Source organism: Rhincodon typus, chromosome 5, assembly GCF_021869965.1.
Source record: "Rhincodon typus isolate 14 chromosome 5, sRhiTyp1.1, whole genome shotgun sequence".
Classification (NCBI taxonomy): Eukaryota; Metazoa; Chordata; class Chondrichthyes; order Orectolobiformes; family Rhincodontidae; genus Rhincodon; species Rhincodon typus.
In genome coordinates this window covers 31821842-31840869 of record NC_063336.1, presented here as the reverse complement: position 1 = coordinate 31840869, position 19028 = coordinate 31821842, and the positions used below count along the sequence as shown (strand labels likewise).

At 40.6% G+C, this 19028-nt stretch overlaps 1 protein-coding gene across 4 annotated transcripts in view; it reads right to left on the bottom strand.

Moving 5' to 3' along the window:
- Positions 1–19028, bottom strand: part of bckdhb (branched chain keto acid dehydrogenase E1 subunit beta) — a 296601-nt gene that overhangs the window by 228496 nt on the left and 49077 nt on the right. For all 4 annotated transcript variants that reach the window (XM_048596906.1, XM_048596905.1, XM_048596904.1 and 1 more), the window contains exons 4-5: positions 8474–8607; positions 5492–5647 (exon numbers count right to left, since the gene is read on the bottom strand). In XM_048596906.1, the coding sequence (XP_048452863.1) occupies positions 5492–5647; positions 8474–8607 (290 nt within the window). The remainder of the gene's footprint in view (positions 1–5491; positions 5648–8473; positions 8608–19028) is intronic.

Sequence of the window (19028 nt, the reverse complement as noted above, 5' to 3'; positions counted from 1 at the left end):
GGTGCAAGGCTTACTATGAAGCAACAACAGCTTGGACGAGATCTGCACTTGCTATGCAGCCATCTGATCCACCTCCCTCTTGAGCCTGAGGTCTACATTCCCTTCTGTACCAATAATCACTTGCCTGATGGCAACCTCTTTCCTGGTCTTCAGAGTCCCAACTTTCCCCATGATCCAGACGATGTGATCCCACACTTCAAAGAAGGACAATTGAAGTTTTGCATATTAAGCTTGCTGAGCTCTATTCAAAGATTCTCATCCCTTATCACTTCAGTCAAGCAGTCCTTCAGCTACCTGTCTCTGGTCGCTTTGAAGAAGGGTCAACAACTTCACTAGTTCCAGGCTAATGTAGAACAGGTCCTCTCCTTTGTCTTGCATGTGATCTTTAAATCTTTGCTGCAGTGGTTGCAGGTTACTGCTGTCACCAAAAACCCTAATCAGTACCTCAAAAATTCACTGTGGACTTCTTTGAAGAGCTGTGCCTCTTCCAATATTTCTCGACAGACTTTCCCACACAGACGTTATATCATGACCAACGCTCCCTCTAAGCTGCAAGGGTCTGTCCATAGCAATCGGCATGCCAACACTGGTCACAGGTTGTCCTCCAATCCTGGAAGTCACTGCCATGCAGGGACATCAGAGGTTCATGCAGAAGAAAACAAAGTTTAGTGAGAACACTGATCATGAATGATGCTTGCTCACATGCATTACCACGAGTGCATTCTCAATACAGTCTTTAATCAGGAGCTTTGGTTCTTCCCCTGAAGCTGTTCAGCTTGCTACTCATTGGCAAGATGAATATCAGACCAGAAGCAGTTCTTCCTTCGTCTGTAGCATTAAGCAAATGCACATGGGGAGTCTCTGCCTAGGTTTGTTCTAAAGGTTCAATTTCTTTCAACAAAACCTAAGCCTCAAATCATAACAGGGACAACTTCGGCCTTCTTCATGGTCATTGCCGGGGGTTTCAACTGTTTGACCATTAGTCAGGCATCTTTCTGCCTTGCCTCCCATGACTTTGATGCCTGTTCTGTGGAGTATGCCAACTATGCCAGAAATGTAATGAGAGTTTTTAACACATGGATGGGCCAAAAGTCGTGAAGCACAGATTCCTTATTTTACTGGCGTAAAGTTTTTTGGTGCATTTCGGGAAATTAAGGGCTCTTTCTGGCAGACATCCTTTCCTGCAGAAAGAGTCCACTCGACTGCTTGAGCTCCATTGCTTGGTGCCCTCCATCAGCATTGACACCTGGTCCTGGAGGTCCTACACTAGAAGTAGGAATAAGATTAATTACTTGATCATTTGTTTTAGTGTTTTTGTTTCAGCAATAAATATTGGCCATCACTCCAGGCAAACTTCATTCCCTTCTTATAAAAAACCATTCAAAATATAGCTTCTGCCAGAGTAGGCAATTTAAAAAAAAAATGTTGATGCTAAGAGGATTATGTGGTTGTAGATTGGGTAGAAAGACTGGACTCCAAAATATATCAGCAAAATACTACAGATGCTGAAAATTTAAAATTAAAAATATAAGATGCTAACACTACTCCAAACATCTGACAGCATTTGTGAGACAAATAAAGAATTACAGCTTTGAGTCTGTGGTTTATCCAGTTCTGATAAAAGGCCAGATTTGAAACGTTAACTTGGTTTCTCTCTTCACAGATGCTGCAAGATCTGCTGAATATTTCCAAATATTCTGTTTTCATCTAAGATTTTGCAGCCTGTTATGCAATTGCAGGGTGATACTTGACCTGTTCCGAGCATGCCAATAAACATGACAAGATGAGAAAAGGATGTACTTCACTATTGCGCATGGCAAATGCCCATAGCTAAGGCCAGTTGTCCCAGCCTAATGTAAACGTATGTCTAATACAGTTCAGCCGATACGGGCTATTCAAGTCTTCAAAATTCAAGTATTTTAGTTATGCCTTTTATACAAATGTAATTTTTAGTCAGGAATTTGAAATGGAATATTTGGAGAAGGTAATATATCAGAGGCGAACACAAGTGATTAAGGAAGGGAGTAAAAATAAATTGAATGGGAACATTTGATCCACAACCCTACTCTAAATTAAGCTCAAAGCCAATGACAGCCCCTTTTCTTGCTACATCTCACCATTTCCCAAAACAAAAGGAAAATACTCAAAAGAGCACGGAGATAAACATGAACATAAAAAGCAACGAGTTGGTAATCTGTATTACCATGTGCATCTGGGAGAATCATGTTAAAAGTCTTGCATCCAATATGCAGTTCTTGTTTGTAACATTTACTTCATGAAGAAGTCACAATCACAACATGCCTGAATGATCAAACAATAGACTTGGAACTGTCTTTGGATTTTAGTGTTTGTACAGTTCTATATTTACCATAATTTGCTTTTCAGTCCACCCAGTGCTGGATGCCACTTTTACATGTTGCTTCTCAATAATAATGCAGATATATTCAACTCTTACTCAAGTTTTACAAGTCAGTTTTGCTTCCTCAGTCAGGCAAATTTTGGTTCCATTTTATTCCCTACACATGAATATATTTTAACATATAATTAATTTTACACCTTGGCTCCTTTTGCCCTCAGATATCAAAGCAGAAATCAGAGATTCTATGAAAATGCATTCCACTGTTATCTAAAGAAGTTTAATCTAAAATTCAATCGGTGACCTAATCGAAATTACACAGGTTTCTGTTCAATCTCTGGACAACACTAGCAGATATTTTGTATCTAAAGTCACTCTGCATGGAAGAAACGCAGTTATGTATATTATATATGTTTACATGTACTTTCAAGTTTTAGCCTTTAACTCTTGGTCTTTATTGTTAACGTGGGTAATAGCAGGATATTGCCTTGCTTATGGATTCTTCGTATGACTTGTATGAACTGCATTGTAAGGCGTGAGATTTTCTTATCTTTATTATTTATGTTTGAGCTTGGATTTTTTACATTGAATTTTCTGTAATCATGGTGATTTCTTTTAAAAAAAACACTCAGACATTTTACAGTCTAAGGGGAATTTATTTACATTGGGAGAGTTTAGGAGAGATTAAACAGCATTGTGAATTAAGCTTTTAGATGGAATTTTGTTTGTGCTTAAATAAGTCTGTAGCTTGGAAAGAAGGGTTTACTCTTCATTTCAGTTTAGGCAATTCTAAAAAGTACTTGTGTACGTGTAAAGCAATTGCTCTTGTTGAAAGGATAAGATTGGCATATCTCTTGAAGAAGGGAGAAAGTTTAGAATTATTAAAAATAGGATACCTTAGAGTAAGGAATGTAGTAAAAGTTCCAGGCTAGGAGGAGTTATTTAAACCTGAGCAAGTTTATACTGATATTTTATATCTGAAGAGATTTATACATTTATATTTATAAAGATTACTTATTTGGCAAATCAAGAAAAAGGATATCAGATTCTCAGAACTGGGAGTCGAAGTCACTGTTAAATTAAGCCCTACACAAGAGATAAGGAAAGAAATTATCTCTGGTGTGAGTACTGCAAGAGGTTGCTTTTGGGATTAACAGGATTATATTTTTGCTACGTGTTTCAAAATCTGTGTTATATTTAAAAATTACAATTTTCCGTCATTTCTTTTGCATAATAATCTTCTTTTATTGTTAAAGCCAAATCTGCAGGATTACACACAGTTAGAGACCACTTCCTTAAAAACAAAACAAAATATGATCTATCAAGACAGATTTAAGCCTAAGACCTGATGTGTCTAGTAATAACATCAGCTGGGATCATAACAGAATTAAGTGTGCTTTCAGACTTCAGCTGCTTCATCAATGACCATCCATACTCCATCAAAAAATCTGAAGTCGGCATATTCATTGATGACTATACAAGGTCCTGTTCCATTCACATCTCAAGTAGCTAACCAATCCAGGCCCATATAATTTTGGCTGGTAAACAGCAAGTAATATTCATGCCACACAAGTGCCAGGCAATGGCCGTCTCAACAAGAGTTTCACAAGCTTTCATCAAGATGCAGCAGGTTTACAATGGATGAATGCTCCACCCACCAACTTTCTGGGAATTACTATTGACCAATAACGGAGCCGGACCAGCCACACGAAAGCTGTGTTCACAAAAGTAGGTGTAAAGATCTCATCTTAGTTTTTCCTTTACTTTTGGATTGTGCAATAAAGAAAGGAAGATACTATTTTAAACCAAAAAGCCTGTGCAAAGAGATGGTTACAGTTTGTGTGATCTACTGGTACAACAGAAACATCTAGCCTACAAAGAGAAAGCACTAAAATCTCTCTGTCTGTCCTGTGTGGAAATATCAGAAGTCTTCAGTAACAGGTAGCTGGCTTTCTCTGACCTTCCTCTGCAGATTCTGCATCAAAAGAAGAATAAAATACCTTTAAAAGATATTGATGATGAATAATTACCAGAACAAGTTCCAATATTATTTCATTACGTGTAGTGACCAGCGCAATGGCTAAACACTGTCCATAATCTGCGGTTAAAGTAATACCACAAGCAGGTATGAGACTGGCCAAAACTTTTCTTCAAGGATAAGGATATCTTGAAGGAGGTATTTGGCATGTCTTTATTAATGAAAGGTCAGAAAGCAGATCCTGAGTTGAACACGTTACCACAGTCAGCTCACATTGAAGCTGAGGCTGAAGGAGTCCCAGACTGCTATTATATTTTAGAGGAAATGGACGCACCCATATTATAAGAAGATACTGCGAATAACATACGAAATTCCGATGGCAGGACATTTAGGAATACAGGAAGCATTGATAAATAGGCATTTTGCCTGGTCAAGACTTTCTAAGGATGTAGCACAATTTGGAAAACATGCTCGATGCATTTTCTAAGTTGTTTGAAAATCTCAGCATAACTAAATCAGTATCTTTCATAGCCAAACCAGTCATTAAAGACCACTCAAGTAATAGTAGATTGTGTTGGACCATTATCAAACACAAAACAGGACACCTACATAGCCTTACAATTATGAATATGACACAACATGATTATTTCCAGAAGTATTCCTTTAATGACAATTAAGGCTAAAGTAGTAGGGAGAAAATTAATTTTTTTTACTCATAATAGTTTACTAATTGAATACATCTGACAAAGCACGTAACCTCTACCTCCTAAAGGACAGGACACCAGGTGCATTGAAACACCGCATGTTCCTCGACAAGTCCTGTGCACCATCCTGACTTGGAAAAAACTGCCATTTCTTCAACACCACTAGGTCAATATCCTAGAACTACATGAAGATCTCACGGTACACGTTCCCCAAAATCTAGGGTTGCCTGCAAAGAAAATCATCCTGTACTTACTTTAGGATCATAACTTGAACTGAATCTTCAACTGGACAGTAGATGTTCGCCATTCCTCCTTCGTTAACTTTGATTTCTCAATAATCTTCTAAACCTGCCTATAACTTTTGTTGTAGGTCTGTATCAATGGAAGCAGATCAAACTTATTTTAACTGGTTAATTTCCAAAAATGAAAATTAAGCTGCCCAGGGGTGCTTACCTTAACTCCAGGAATATGGGAAAAGAAAGCCTCAGGACTCTGTGAATGATAGAGTGATCCGTGACCAACACAGCCCCAAGGTGCTCGAATTGTTAAACTTCCACAGGCAAATAAGTTGCCAGAGCGATAGCGATACTTAGCAGCTTCATTAACAATCTGAAAATAAATCAGAAAACAGTGAAACTACAGTTTTATTTTAATGCCTTAGGAAATTTTCTCCGGAATGTATTTTATCTGTACGTGTGCAACAGGGAAGTAGAAGCCATCCTACAGTAAATGGCTGAAAGACTCAATATTGAATATTCAGCAATTCATAATTTGTTCAGTTAATGTTAAAATACAAGGCACACGGTGACTGGACAAAGTCAGTAGATTTGTTAACATCTGTGGAGAGAGAGAAAAAGAGTTAATGTTTCAAGTTCAATGAATCTTCTTTGTAACTGAAAGGAACTGGAAAATCATGGCTTTTATGTTGTTGAAAAAGGGGGATGAGTGCAGCACTTTCCGCTGGGGTGCCTCCAACTATTTCTTTTTTCCTCAACTGAGGATTTACCCACATCATTTACTGACAGGGCCCTTAGCCATCTCCAACTCACTTTCCACACTTCTGCCCTTGCTCCTCAGTAGCTCAGTGGCTCCTCCTGGAGCCAGTAAAGGTGAGTGTAGGTGGGGAGTTAGGATGGCGATTGGTCAGTCAAGGGAAGACGGACAGTTCACCTCCCACCAGTCTCCTCCCACCTCACTGACCAACGCCCACCCCCACCTCCTACCTACCAGCCTCATCCCCGCCTCCTTGACCTGTCCGTCTTCCCTTGACTGACCAACTCCCATCCTAACTCCCCAACTACACTCACCTTTACTGGCTCCATCCCCGCCTCCTTGACCTGTCCGTCTTCTCTCCTCCTATCTGCTCCTTTATCCACCTTCCATCCACCTCCCCACCTCTCTCTATTTATTTCAGAGTCCCGTTCCCCTCTCCCATTTCTGAAGAAGAGTCCAGACCCGAAACATCAGCTTTCCTGCTCCTCTGATGGTGCCTGGCCTGCTGTGTTCATCCAGCTCTACACCTTGTTATCTCAGATTCTCCAGCATCAGCAGTTCCTACTATCTCTAATACTACTGAAATGTAATAACTGTGAGAAGTTGAGAAGTAACTCCAGAAATAAGCCTTAATCTCAGGAGCAGCTGCAAGATCCAAGCTACTCTCAGTCCATCATTCTAGAATCATATCTTCTCTTCTAGTCCACTGTCAGCATTCCACTGGGACCACCCCTCCACTACACCCTGGTCCACTCCTTGCACTTTCTCATCCCTCTGTGAAACATTACCAAGTAATGATAGAAGGTGGAATGCTTGCCCTTTTACATCCTCCCTTCTCATAATCCAAACACACCTTCCAGGTGAAACAGCAGTTTACTTTGAAAATAGTCTGATGTACTTACTGCACACAATGCATTCTACTCTTCATTGGCAAGTATAAAGACAGAATGGGTGATCACATTCTAAAAACACCTTCAATCTGTCCATAAGAACAACCTCATCCTTCCAATTGTTTGTCATTTAAATGCACCACCTTGCTCTCAAGCTAACATTTCTGTATTGGGCCTGCTGCAATTCACCAAAGAAGCTGAAAGGAAGCTGCTGGAACAGCAACTCATTTTATGCTCAGGTATTTACAGTCTTTGGGACTCAACATCGAGTTCAAGAACTTCAGAGTATGAACACTGTTCTCCAACTGAATGACTTACATGGTCATCCCAAATGCTGACCTATTTTCTACTATTCATACCTGTCATGTACAAAGATTTTGCATCTAGAATTAGAATTAGGTTTATTGTCTACATCTCTCCTATGATACTATTAGCTCTCTCTGTCTTTTGCTCCGAGTATCATAATCAACTGTTCAATTCGCTTATCCTCCCCTTAGTTTTAATGCTGTTGACAATCATTCTCCAGTCCCCTTCAGTTCAAATAAGTGTCAGTGGAATTGAAACGTGTTTCTTTCTCTCCACAGATGCCATCAGATATCCTGACTTCCTCCAGCACTTGTTTCAAATCTCCAGGATCTGCAGTATTTTCGCATGGCAGAGAGACATCAGCTCAACCCCTTGATTCCCTACAAGAGAAGTAAAAGTGCAGAGGTAAAATAAAACAAAAATTTAATTTGTTACCTTTTAAAAAAATCACAAGAACTTTTTCCAAACTAATAGGAATGTACCAATGGCAAACTTCTGCATGTATATGCTCCTGATTTGTAAAACAGTACATGTAAAAGGAATAGACTGGCAAATAAAATGAAAGAAGTGCAAGTATTGCTGGAATGCTTTCAGAAAACAACGTTTGAAATGTAGTATACGAATAGTTTGAGCTAAGAGCACCAAACCCGAGAGGAAATGATAAATTTGAAGCTATGGTTCGCAAAACTTTCCATGTAAAGGTGTTTCCTTATGTTCTGTATAGGACTGTAGTAGATTAACTGATAGAGAGTGATCCTATAATTAAGCAAAAACTCAATCATCAATGTATTATGTGCCTTGTGACAAAGCAAAAAAGTCACCAAATCTTGAATGCTTATTTCCAATTCAAATATGTGTAGTTCAAGACTATCAAAAACAAAAGCAGAAAAAAGGTACAAAAAGTATAATGGGAAGACATGACTTGACGAAGGCGGAAAATTTTCATGCAATATAAGTGACCTCAGAAATTTGGCAGAACATAACCAAGTGCCACCTTATCCCAGAACCTGCTTCTCACTATCCCCTTTCACCATGTTCACATGTTGTGAGAAAGCAGTTTCATTATCATGATGGAAAGTCACCGGAATTGACAGAAATTACATTAAATATTGAGGTAATGTCTATCTGGTAGAGTTTAAAAAGTAACATGGTTATCATCACCACAGACTTTGCAGTTTGTTGGAACATAAAGAAAATTAGTAAATCTGCAGCAATTCACTAATTCCTTTTGATAGTAATAACATACCTGGTCAAAAGCCGGAAAGATGTAGTCTGCAAATTGTATTTCTGCAATGGCTGTGGCTCCTGTAACGGCTACACCAATTCCAAATCCCACAATGCCTTGCTCACAGAGAGGAGTGTTGAACACACGTTCTTTTCCTAAGGTAAGGTAATATTTTGTAACTACAACTAAATAACTATAAAGAAACATTAAAAATGTCAGAAGTATGATTAAATAAATGCTCTATCAAAAACAACTGTGATAATATAATTGATTTTTTTTAAAAAAAGATTTCATGTGAACCTATTCAGAAAACATTTTCAAACAAATTTTTTAACTTCTAAAATACAAGTACGGCGTGAGGTCTTACAAGCAGTTTGTTCCAGGAAACTGTTCATTAAATTTAACTTTTTTTTTATTCGTTCACACATTGTGGAAGTTGCTGACGAGGCCAGCATTTATTGCCCATCTCTAACAAGAGTCAGCTCCATTGCTGTGGGTCTGGAATCACATATAGGCCAGACAGGTCAGGATGGCAGTTTTCTTCCCTAAAGGACCCCCAATTCCCAAGTGAACCAGATAGGTTTTTACATCAGTGGTCAGACCGCCAATAGACCAGCTCTTTATTCCAGAATTTCAGTAAGTTCAAATTTCATTATCTGCCATGGTGGCATTCGAATCCACGTCCTCACAGAGTTAATCTGGGCTTCTGGATTGCTAGTCCAGTGACATGACCACTGTAACACGATATTGCCCGAAACTCCAAGTAAGATTATTAATTTGTTCAAATGGGAGAAACAAAATTACATGAATGCGACATTAACAGGGATTGAAATAAAACAAAACACTATTTAAGTTATAAAGCATGTTATTTTTAAATGACCACAACTCTCAAATACATTCTGCTTTAATGTAGTTCAAGATGGCATTTGGAAATGATTCATAGAACATAGAACATAGAACGTTACAGCACAGTACAGGCCCTTCGGCCCTCAATGTTGCGCCGACCTGTGAAACCAATCTGAAGCCCATCTAACCTAAACTATTCCATTATCATCCATATGTTTATCCAATGACCATTTAAATGCCCTTAAAGTGGGCGAGTCTACTATTTTTGCAGGCAGGGCATTCCACGCCCTTACTACTCTCTGAGTAAAGAACCTACCTCTGACATCTGTCCTATATCTATCACCCTTCAATTTAAAGCTATGTCCCCTCGTGCTAGCCATCACCATCCGAGGAAAAAGGCTCCCACTGTCCACCCTATCTAATCCTCTGATCACCTTGTATGTCTCTATCAAGTCACCTCTTAAACCTTCTTCTCTCTAACGAAAACAGCCTCAAGACCCTCAGCCTTTTCTCATAAGACCTTCCCTCCATACCAGGCAACATCCTGGTAAATCTCCTCTGCACCCTTTCCAATGCTTCCACATCCTTCCTATAATGCGGTGACCAGAACTGTACGCAATACTCCAAGCGCGGCCGCACCAGAGTTTTGTACAGCTGCAACATGACCTCATGGCTCCGAAACTCAATCCCTCTATCAATAAAACCTAACATACTGTACGCCTTCTTAACAACACTATCAACCTGGGTGGCAACTTTCAGTGATCTATGCACATGGATACCGAGATCTTTCTGCTCATCCACACTACCAAGAATCTTACCATTAGCCCAGTATTCTGTATTCCTGTTACTCCTTCCAAAGTGAATCACCTCACACTTTTCCGCATTAAACTCCATTGGCCACCTCTCATTCCAGCTCTGCAGCTTAGCTATGTCCCTCTATAACCTGCAACATCCTTCCGCACTATCCACAACTCCACCAACTTTGGTGTCATCCGCAAATTTACTAACCCATCCTTCTACGCCCTCATCCAGGTCATTTATAAAAATGACAAACAGAAGTGGCCCCAAGACAGATCCTTGAGGTACACCACGAGTAACTGAACTCCAGGATGAACATTTCCCATCAACCACCACCCTCTGTCTTCTTACAACTTCTGCCAATTTCTGATCCAAACCGCGAAATCACCCTCAATCCCATGCCTCCGTATTTTCTGCAATAGCCTACCATGGGGAACTTTATCAAACGCTTTACTGAAATCCATATACACCACATCAACCGCTTTACCCTCATCCACCTGTTTGGTCACCTTCTCGAAGAACTCAATAAGGTTTGTGAGGCACGACCTACCCTTCACAAAACCGTGTTGACTATCCCTAATCAAATTATTCCTTTCTAGATGATTATAAATCCTATCTCTTATAATCCTTTCCAACACTTTACCCACAACCGAAGTAAGGCTCACTGGTCTATAATTACCAGGGTTGTCTCTACTCCCCTTCTTGAACAAGGGGACAACATTTGCTAGTCTCCAGTCTTCTGGCACTATTCCTGAAGACAATGACGACATAAAGATCAAAGCCAAAGGCTCTGCAATCTCCTCCCTAGCTTCCCAGAGAATCCTAAGTTAAATCCCATCTGGCCCAGGGGACATATCTATTTTCACACCTTCCAAAATTGCTAACACCTCCTCCTTATGAACCTCAATCCCGTCTAGTCTAATAGACTGTATCTCAGTAATCTCCTCGACTACATTGTCTTTTTCCTGTGTGAATACTGACGTAAAATATTCATTTAGCACCTCTCTTATCTCTTCGGACTCCACGCACAACTTCCCACTAATGTCCTTGACCGGCCCCAATCTTACTCTAGTCATTCGTTTATTCCTGACATACCTATAGAAAGCTTTAGGGTTTTCCTTGATCCTACCTGCTAAAGACTTCTCATGTCCCCTCCTGGCTCTTCTTAGCTCTCTCTTTAGGTCCTTCCTGGCTAACTTGTAACCCTCAAGCGCCCTAACTGAGCCTTCACGCCTCATCTCTACATAAGCCTCCTTCTTCCTCTTGACAAGAGATTCAACTTCTTTAGTAAACCACGGTTCCCTTGCTCGACCACTTCCTCCCTGCCTGACAGGTACATACTTATCAAGGACACGCAGTAGCTGTTCCTTGAACAAGCTCCACATTTCAATTGTGCCCAGCCCCTGCAGTTTCCTTCTCCATCCTATGCATCCTAAATCTTGCCTCATCGCCTCATAATTGCCTTTCCCCCGCTATAACTCTTGCCCTGCGGTATATACCGATCCCTTTCCATCGCTAAAGTAAACGTAACCGAATTGTGGTCACTATCACCAAAGTGCTCACCTACCTCCAAATCTAACACCTTTGCAATCTTCTCCTCTACATCTCTGGAACTTTTCGGAGGCCTATAGAAAACTCCCAACAGGGTGACCTCTCCTTTCCTGGTTCTAACCTCAGCCCATACTACCTCAGTAGACGAGTTGTCATCAAACGTCCTTTCTGCCATCGTAATACTGTCCTTGACTAACAATGCCACACCTCCCCCTCTTTTACCACCTTCCCTGATCTTACTGAAACATCTAAACCCCGGAACCTGCAACAACCATTCCTGTCCCTGCTCTATCCATGTCTCCGAAATGGCCACAACATCGAAGTCCCAGGTACCAACCCATGCTGCAGGTTCACCCACCTTATTCCGGATGCTCCTGGCATTGAAGTAGACACACTTCAAACCACCTTCCTGCCTGCCGGTACACTCCTGCGACCTTGAAACCTTATTTATGACCTCACTACTCTCAACCTCCTGTACACTGGAGCTACAATTCAGGTTCCCATCCCCCTGTTGAATTAGTTTAAACCCTCCCGAAGAGCATTAGCAAATTTGCCCCCCAGGATATTGGTACCCCTCTGGTTCAGGTGTAGACCATCCCGTTTGTAGAGGTCCCACCAACCCCAGAATGAGCCCCAATTACCCAGGTATCTGAATCCCTCCCTCCTGCACCATCCCTGTAGCCACGTGTTCAACTGCTCTCTCTCCCTATTCCTCGCCTCGCTAGCACGTGGCACGGGTAACAAACCAGAGATAACAACTCTGTTTGTTCTAGCTCTAAGCTTCCACCCTAGCTCCTTGAATTTCTGCCTTATGTCCCCATCCCTTTTCCTACCTATGTCGTTGGTGCCTATGTGGACCACGACTTGGGGCTGCTCCCCCTCCCCCTTAAGGATCCCGAAAACACGATCCGAGACATCACGGACCCTGGCACCTGGGAGGCAACACACCAACCGCGAGTCTCTCTCGTTCCCACAGAATCTCCTATCTGTCCCCCTAACTATGGAGTCCCCAATGACTAATGCTCTCCTCCTCTCCCCCCTTCCCTTCTGAGCAACAGGGACAGACTCTGTGCCAGAGACCTGTACCCCATGGCTTACCCCTGGTAAGTCGTCCCCCCCAACAGTATCCAAAACGGTATACTTGTTTTTGAGGGGAATGGCCACAGGGGATCCCTGCACTGTCTGCCTGTTCCCTTTCCGTCCCCTGACTGTAACCCATTCTGCCATATCACCGTTCTAAATAAATTCCACAAATAGCAATATGGCACTAATTTGTTCCACTTTCCGCACCTTAATCAGACCATAGTGTGCCTATACTTTCTGTGCAAAACATCATTCTTCTGTATTGCTGGAAATTATTTGTACCATAATTTACAAAGGGTATTTTTTACAAAGTGTACTTCCAGGAGACTTAAGGCACACAAGTACATCAGTATAAGATGATTTTGCACCAAGTTGACACTGCAATTCTGATCTAAATTCAGGCTGAATCTAAAGTTAGGGCTGGACAGGGCACCAAGACAAAGTAGAATTAAATGGCCCAGTGTGTGAAGTCTTACTCTTAAAAAAAAAGACAACCAAAGAACTGTGGATGCTGGAAATCAGAAACATAAGCAGAAATTGCTGGAAAAACTCAGCAGGTCTAGCAGCATCTGTGAAGACAAAGCAAAGTTAACGTTTCAGGTCCAGTTACCCTTCTTCAGAAGTCTAACGACTAATTGCAATATACAGATTTTAGTAATGGTATAAAGTTGAAAGTATACATCAGCAGTAAACTTACAATGTAGACATAGCCTTAAAGTGTAGCTGTACTGATTTGACAACTGTATACATCATACTTGCAAAAGGGGCTGCAATTGCCCTGCTAGCCACAGACCAAACCAGGCTTGTCTAACAGGCAATCCCACCCACCAATGAGTCCTTTGTGGCTTTTCATCATAATCCAGGCATGTAAAACAAAAAGGTTTCAAAAAGTGATGCTCCCCTAATTAGAGGCAGTTTCTCTCCTCTGTTTCTGCTGAGAGGTTCAGCAGGAAATACGGAGGGTCTGTGATTTGAAGAGGAACACAACACAAGTGATTTCACTCTATCCAGGTGCTGGAGCTGGGGCAGACAGTGTGCAAGAGGGAACTGGGAGGCATTGGCTGGAGAAGGAGGGGAACGAGAATTGGTCCACTGAGCACAGCCTCCATTTTGTGGATGAAGGTTGTTAGCAGAAGGAGGGGAATGAGAGTAAGCCTCCACTGGGGATACTGGGAATGAAATAAATATTGGAACTATCACGTTTGGGAGTGTGTACATGTGAGTTGGGCCATAATAGAGGAGGTGGTGGAATGAGAGCGGACTCTTGCCTGAGCAAAGCAACATTAACAGGAGTTTGCGTTATTTATTTGTCCACCTTCCTAGCCAGTCAGCTATGGGGAGAATTTTGTCATCCCACACAAGTGAGTTCAATCAATGGTGGGACTAGCTTCTGGCAAGCTTCCCTGTTTTTCCAGGCATTAACATTTTGCCAACTGCAGATCAACCATCCACGAGGGCAGGGCAGGGCAGCCTTCCAGCCTTCCAGTGGAGGGACATATTTGTTCATTTAAAGAGGTGACTGTGGGCTGGAAAGGCAGGCCCTGGAGCCCCTGCGATAAATCCAGAGGATAGAAAAGGTGGCAATGAACAGTACAGCCCAGGAAAGCTGGCTGACCAGGCGAGTGTGTCACTGATTGAGTGCCTCACTGGGCCAGACTTCTCCCATTCCGTCCCCAAAAATCTTTCCACAAAGCAGGCTGGGAGGTGAAGAAACCCCAGCCCAAAAGGTTACCAGCTTCCAATCTCCATTTTCACGTGAATCCCAATGAGGACAGCTCGGAATGTACCTCACCAGACACAAACCAAAGTGTTAATTAAATCCAACTCCTTTACTTAGCCTTGGTTTCATCCTTTTAGCAGCTGATCAGAACATGGGGCCTAGTCTTTGGTTCTAACTGATTCCTAACCAAAATATTAAAACAGAATTTTGTTCATCAGCCAGAAAAATAATTTTTCGTCTAAATTCCAGATTTATGGAACTCAAATGTTATCTTCTGCAGTGGCAGGAATCGAACCAGTCTCCCTATAGCATTAGCCTAGGTCTCAGACTTAAAAGTCCCGTGACAATACGAAAGCACAATCAGTTCCCTTGTGTTCTGCTGCTTTGCACTTCCTAATTTTTTTTAAAAATTAATTATTCATTTAAACAATCAATTTATTGCCTGGGACTTTTTCCCCTTGAAATTCATGTTTACCATTCCTGAAAGCCTGATCTCTTTGAAATATGCACACTGGCCCCTCCCAAGTAAGAGAAAAATTGCATTGTGCACCACTCCATGCAACTAGGTTAAACAACCTTATACTAAACCGAGTTCTCTAAGCTCATTAACAGAGTTCTGTTTACTGGTCTCCAGTTAATGATGACAGAAAAGAACAGGTGACTGGCCCAGTCTTACATTTATAATATCCGAGATTAAATCAGATATCTCGGACCGGTCACAGACCAAGGAGTAAGCCATTCAGGGCTGAGATGAGGTAGAATTCCTTCACTCAGATTTGTAAACCTGTGGAATTCTCTACCACAGAAAGCTTTTGGGGCCAGTATGTAGGTGTGATCAAGAGGGAACTGGACATGGCCATTGCATCTACAGGGATCAATGGGTATGGAGAGAAAGCAGAAGTGGGGATACTGAGATTGCACGATCAGCCATGCTCATATTGAATGGTGGTGCAGGCTCAAAGAGCTGAATGGCCTAATCCTGTACCTATTTTCTGTTCTATGTTTCTAAATCTCAAGCTACTACAACCAATTTAGCAACTTCTTATACCACTATAACATTAATACAAGGGAAGATCATAATCACTCAGCATATAAATCTCCTAAATATGTAATGCTCAGAGCATTCTTCTGCTCAGTGAAATGGCCTGTACTTCAGTGAACATGGAATCACACAAGCAGGGAAGATAATTGCTTCAACACAAGTACTTGCTAATGTACCCAGTTTCCCAAAGGCAAGTAATTGATGCATTTTTCTTTCAATATAAATAGACTTAAAAAACCACCCAAAATGCAAATATAAGCCCCATTGTAATATGTTTCAAAACCACAAACCACATTTTATTATGTCTTCCTTGGTAGACAGCTGAGCAGTTGAGGGAAAAAAAGAAAAAAAATCAGACTCTGCAATTTTAATCTGCCTCAAAACCAATGAAGCTTGATTTTATTTCTGTGAGGTCAGGATATTTTCATATTTTCTAAAATATCAAAAAGCAAAACCCTTCTAAATTTTCTGAACCCATCTGAATTCAGGAAATATGCACTATAATATTTGCAATGGATTTGTCTTTTTATAGACCAATCCTTCATTTGGTGATCAAGAGATGCATGACTCATGTATCTTTCGCCTCTTCCAGACCAAACTCAACTGCATTGTCAGCGATTCAAAAACACTTTTAAGATCACATGTGAAAACAATACACTTAAACTACATCATTGTGTCAATTACCCAGAAGCTTATTAGCTGCTTACATTACACTTACAATTAATCTCAATGACACTATGAAGAACCTAGAAGGAATAACATATTGCAGTGTCAGGCAAAGGATTTTAAAAGTAACAGTTCTCAAAATGATGCAATATAAAAATTCTTATGAAAAAAATCCTGTGAAAAATAATATGGTTAATACTGGTAAGGCCATAAATATTGCCCATCCTTAGTTGTATTAAGTAATATTGTCTTCTCCTTAAATGTGTCCAATCCTTTTAGTTGCACTGCTGCCACAATGGCATTATGTACAGAATTCTAGGATATTCATCCAGTTACAGGGAGCAAAGTGATATCCAAGTCAGGGATATGGAATTTTGAGTGGAACTTAAGAAATATCAGATATTGGTACTTTTCTGTGGTACAGATTGAAAAGGGGGAATGCTGTCTTGGTGAGTTGTTGCAATTCTACTAGTGGCAGCCACAATGCTCATCACATCAGTGAAGGTGGGTACTGAATCCAATGCCAAGGCTAAATTGCTTTGTCCTGGATATTAAAGAACTTATCTTGAGTGTGGGTGCATCTATCCAGGATCAGCTAATATAGTATTAATTGGTGAAGCAGGCTCAAGGACTAATGTGTCATTCTCTACTTCTATTATGTTCTCGTGTTCAAACATCTCAAAGCATTTCGCATACAATGAATTACCAATTAAGCAAAAGAATGGGTCCTACAGCTAAATGCAAAAAAACTATATGCAGCATTTTGAAAGCCTTTCACATCTACTTTTTTTATATTGCTATCCTCCTACTCTCTCTGTTCCTGTGCTTCATTATCAATTTTGCATTTATCAAAGCATCTCCTACAATCTCTACACAGAATTCTTCTCAAATTTGATTTTTTTTTCTCTTCCAAGTCCTAAACACACAACAGCTTCTTAAGAAATGGCCATCCTATGAAGCCCACAACAAGTGTGAGGTAGTTCCTAGAAGATAGACCAGAATATAAATTCTGCTTTACAAACTTCTAGGTTGTGTTACATAAAAATACATTTATGACGTGATGTGTATTTCTGCTTTAAAGTCCATTAGCCAAACAGAAGCCAAACAGAAAATCTTAACAGGAGCGGCAGACGGAGGCATGTAAAGCAGGGGTGGAGGGATGGAGGGTGCCTAAATAAAACATGAATATAAAACAAATGCTTTAAATATGAATCTCTGAACCATAAGAGGAATTTATTGATTCCACATATAAAACTTAAATAGAAACAAGCCAGCCAATGGTGTTCATTCCCTAAAAGAAGACTTCATGTATAACGCCTAAGACATTTTCATTCTTTCTATTTTTTTCTATCATGGGATTCAATCATTTTCATTTTTCTGTTCCCACATTGTTTTCCTTTTTGAGTTGGTGCCACTCTTAAGATCCCCTGTCCCTATCTCCAAAGTGTACTTATATATTTACAGGGAATAATTAGGAGCATGCAAAGATACATCTAGACAGAAAAGTTGGAAAAACATCTTTTTTGAGCATCAGTCACATCAGAACAAGAAAAACACAAGTTGTAAGCAAATGGAATGAAAGAAAACAAAAGAACAATCAATTGACAAACATATAATGAACATGAAAAACGTCACTGCTAAGGTTCTCTATAGATATCGATTATAGTTTAAGAAAAATTTGAACTTCTAGTTATTAGCTGAAAGGACAACTCAAGCAAATTTCAAACTTAAAAATAACTTTTACTGCTCCAATCACTAAAGACAAAACACTTTTTAAGTAAAAACAATGGGCTAAATTTTACAGGTTTTTTTGTCTAATTGCCAGTTTCAAGTTTTTTGGGAAGTATTTTGCTGTGAGGGGAAATATGATTTTTCACCGTATCTTACCAAAACACCTTAATACCTACCTTCCCACAGTTATGGCATCTGTCTTGTCCAATTCTAGCCCCAGCCTACCACCTACCATTCCAAGAACAACTCGCCACTCAGCAGACATACAAAGAGAAACACCAGCATTCCTTGCACCCACACTATTTTTAAAAGGCCACTGTGCACCCGGATAAGTATTAACAATGCAGTATTGTTCCCTCACCAGCAGTGTAATGCCACAGCAGCCACAAAGCCAGCATGGCTGTCACTCCCTCACACATACAATCCCATTCTCTTGCTGTTTAACCATCAGGCCATACAGTTTACCTGTATTTAACTACAATCCCATCTAAAAACTCTAAGTCAGGCCTACCCTTTTCCAGTGGTCACTGCAGACCCAAAGCTTGCCATTGTCCAGTATGGGAACATCACATACAGTCCATTGTACAGTACATAGTATGTATTCATGCGACTCGGCCAACGTTGTCTATCTCATACGCTGCAGGAAAGGATGCGCCAGGGCATGGTATATTGGCGAGACCATGTAGACGCCACGACCACAGATGAACAGATACCATGCAACGATCGGCAGGCAGGTGCATACCCTCCCAATCGAGAATCACTTCAGCAGTCAAGGACATTCGGCCTCTGATCTTTAGGTAAGTAGCCTTCGAGGTACATGGCAATGCAGAATCACTGAGCAGAAACTGATAGCCAAGTTCTGTACTCATGAGGACAGTCTCAACTGGGATCTTGGGTTCATGTCGCGCTACCTGTAACCCCACCGTACTGTTCTGTTTTGATGCCATTACCTTAATTGCTTGTTATTACCTATCTACCTTAATTAGTTTATACAGTTTTTGATTACTTGTTACTTTGATTAGACCCTCATCATGTGACTCTGATACCTACCATGTTATTCCAGCCATTTGGTTACTCTCTAGCACCATCATATTTTTGATTATTTGTAATTATCTCTCTGCCTTAATTAACGCTTCATA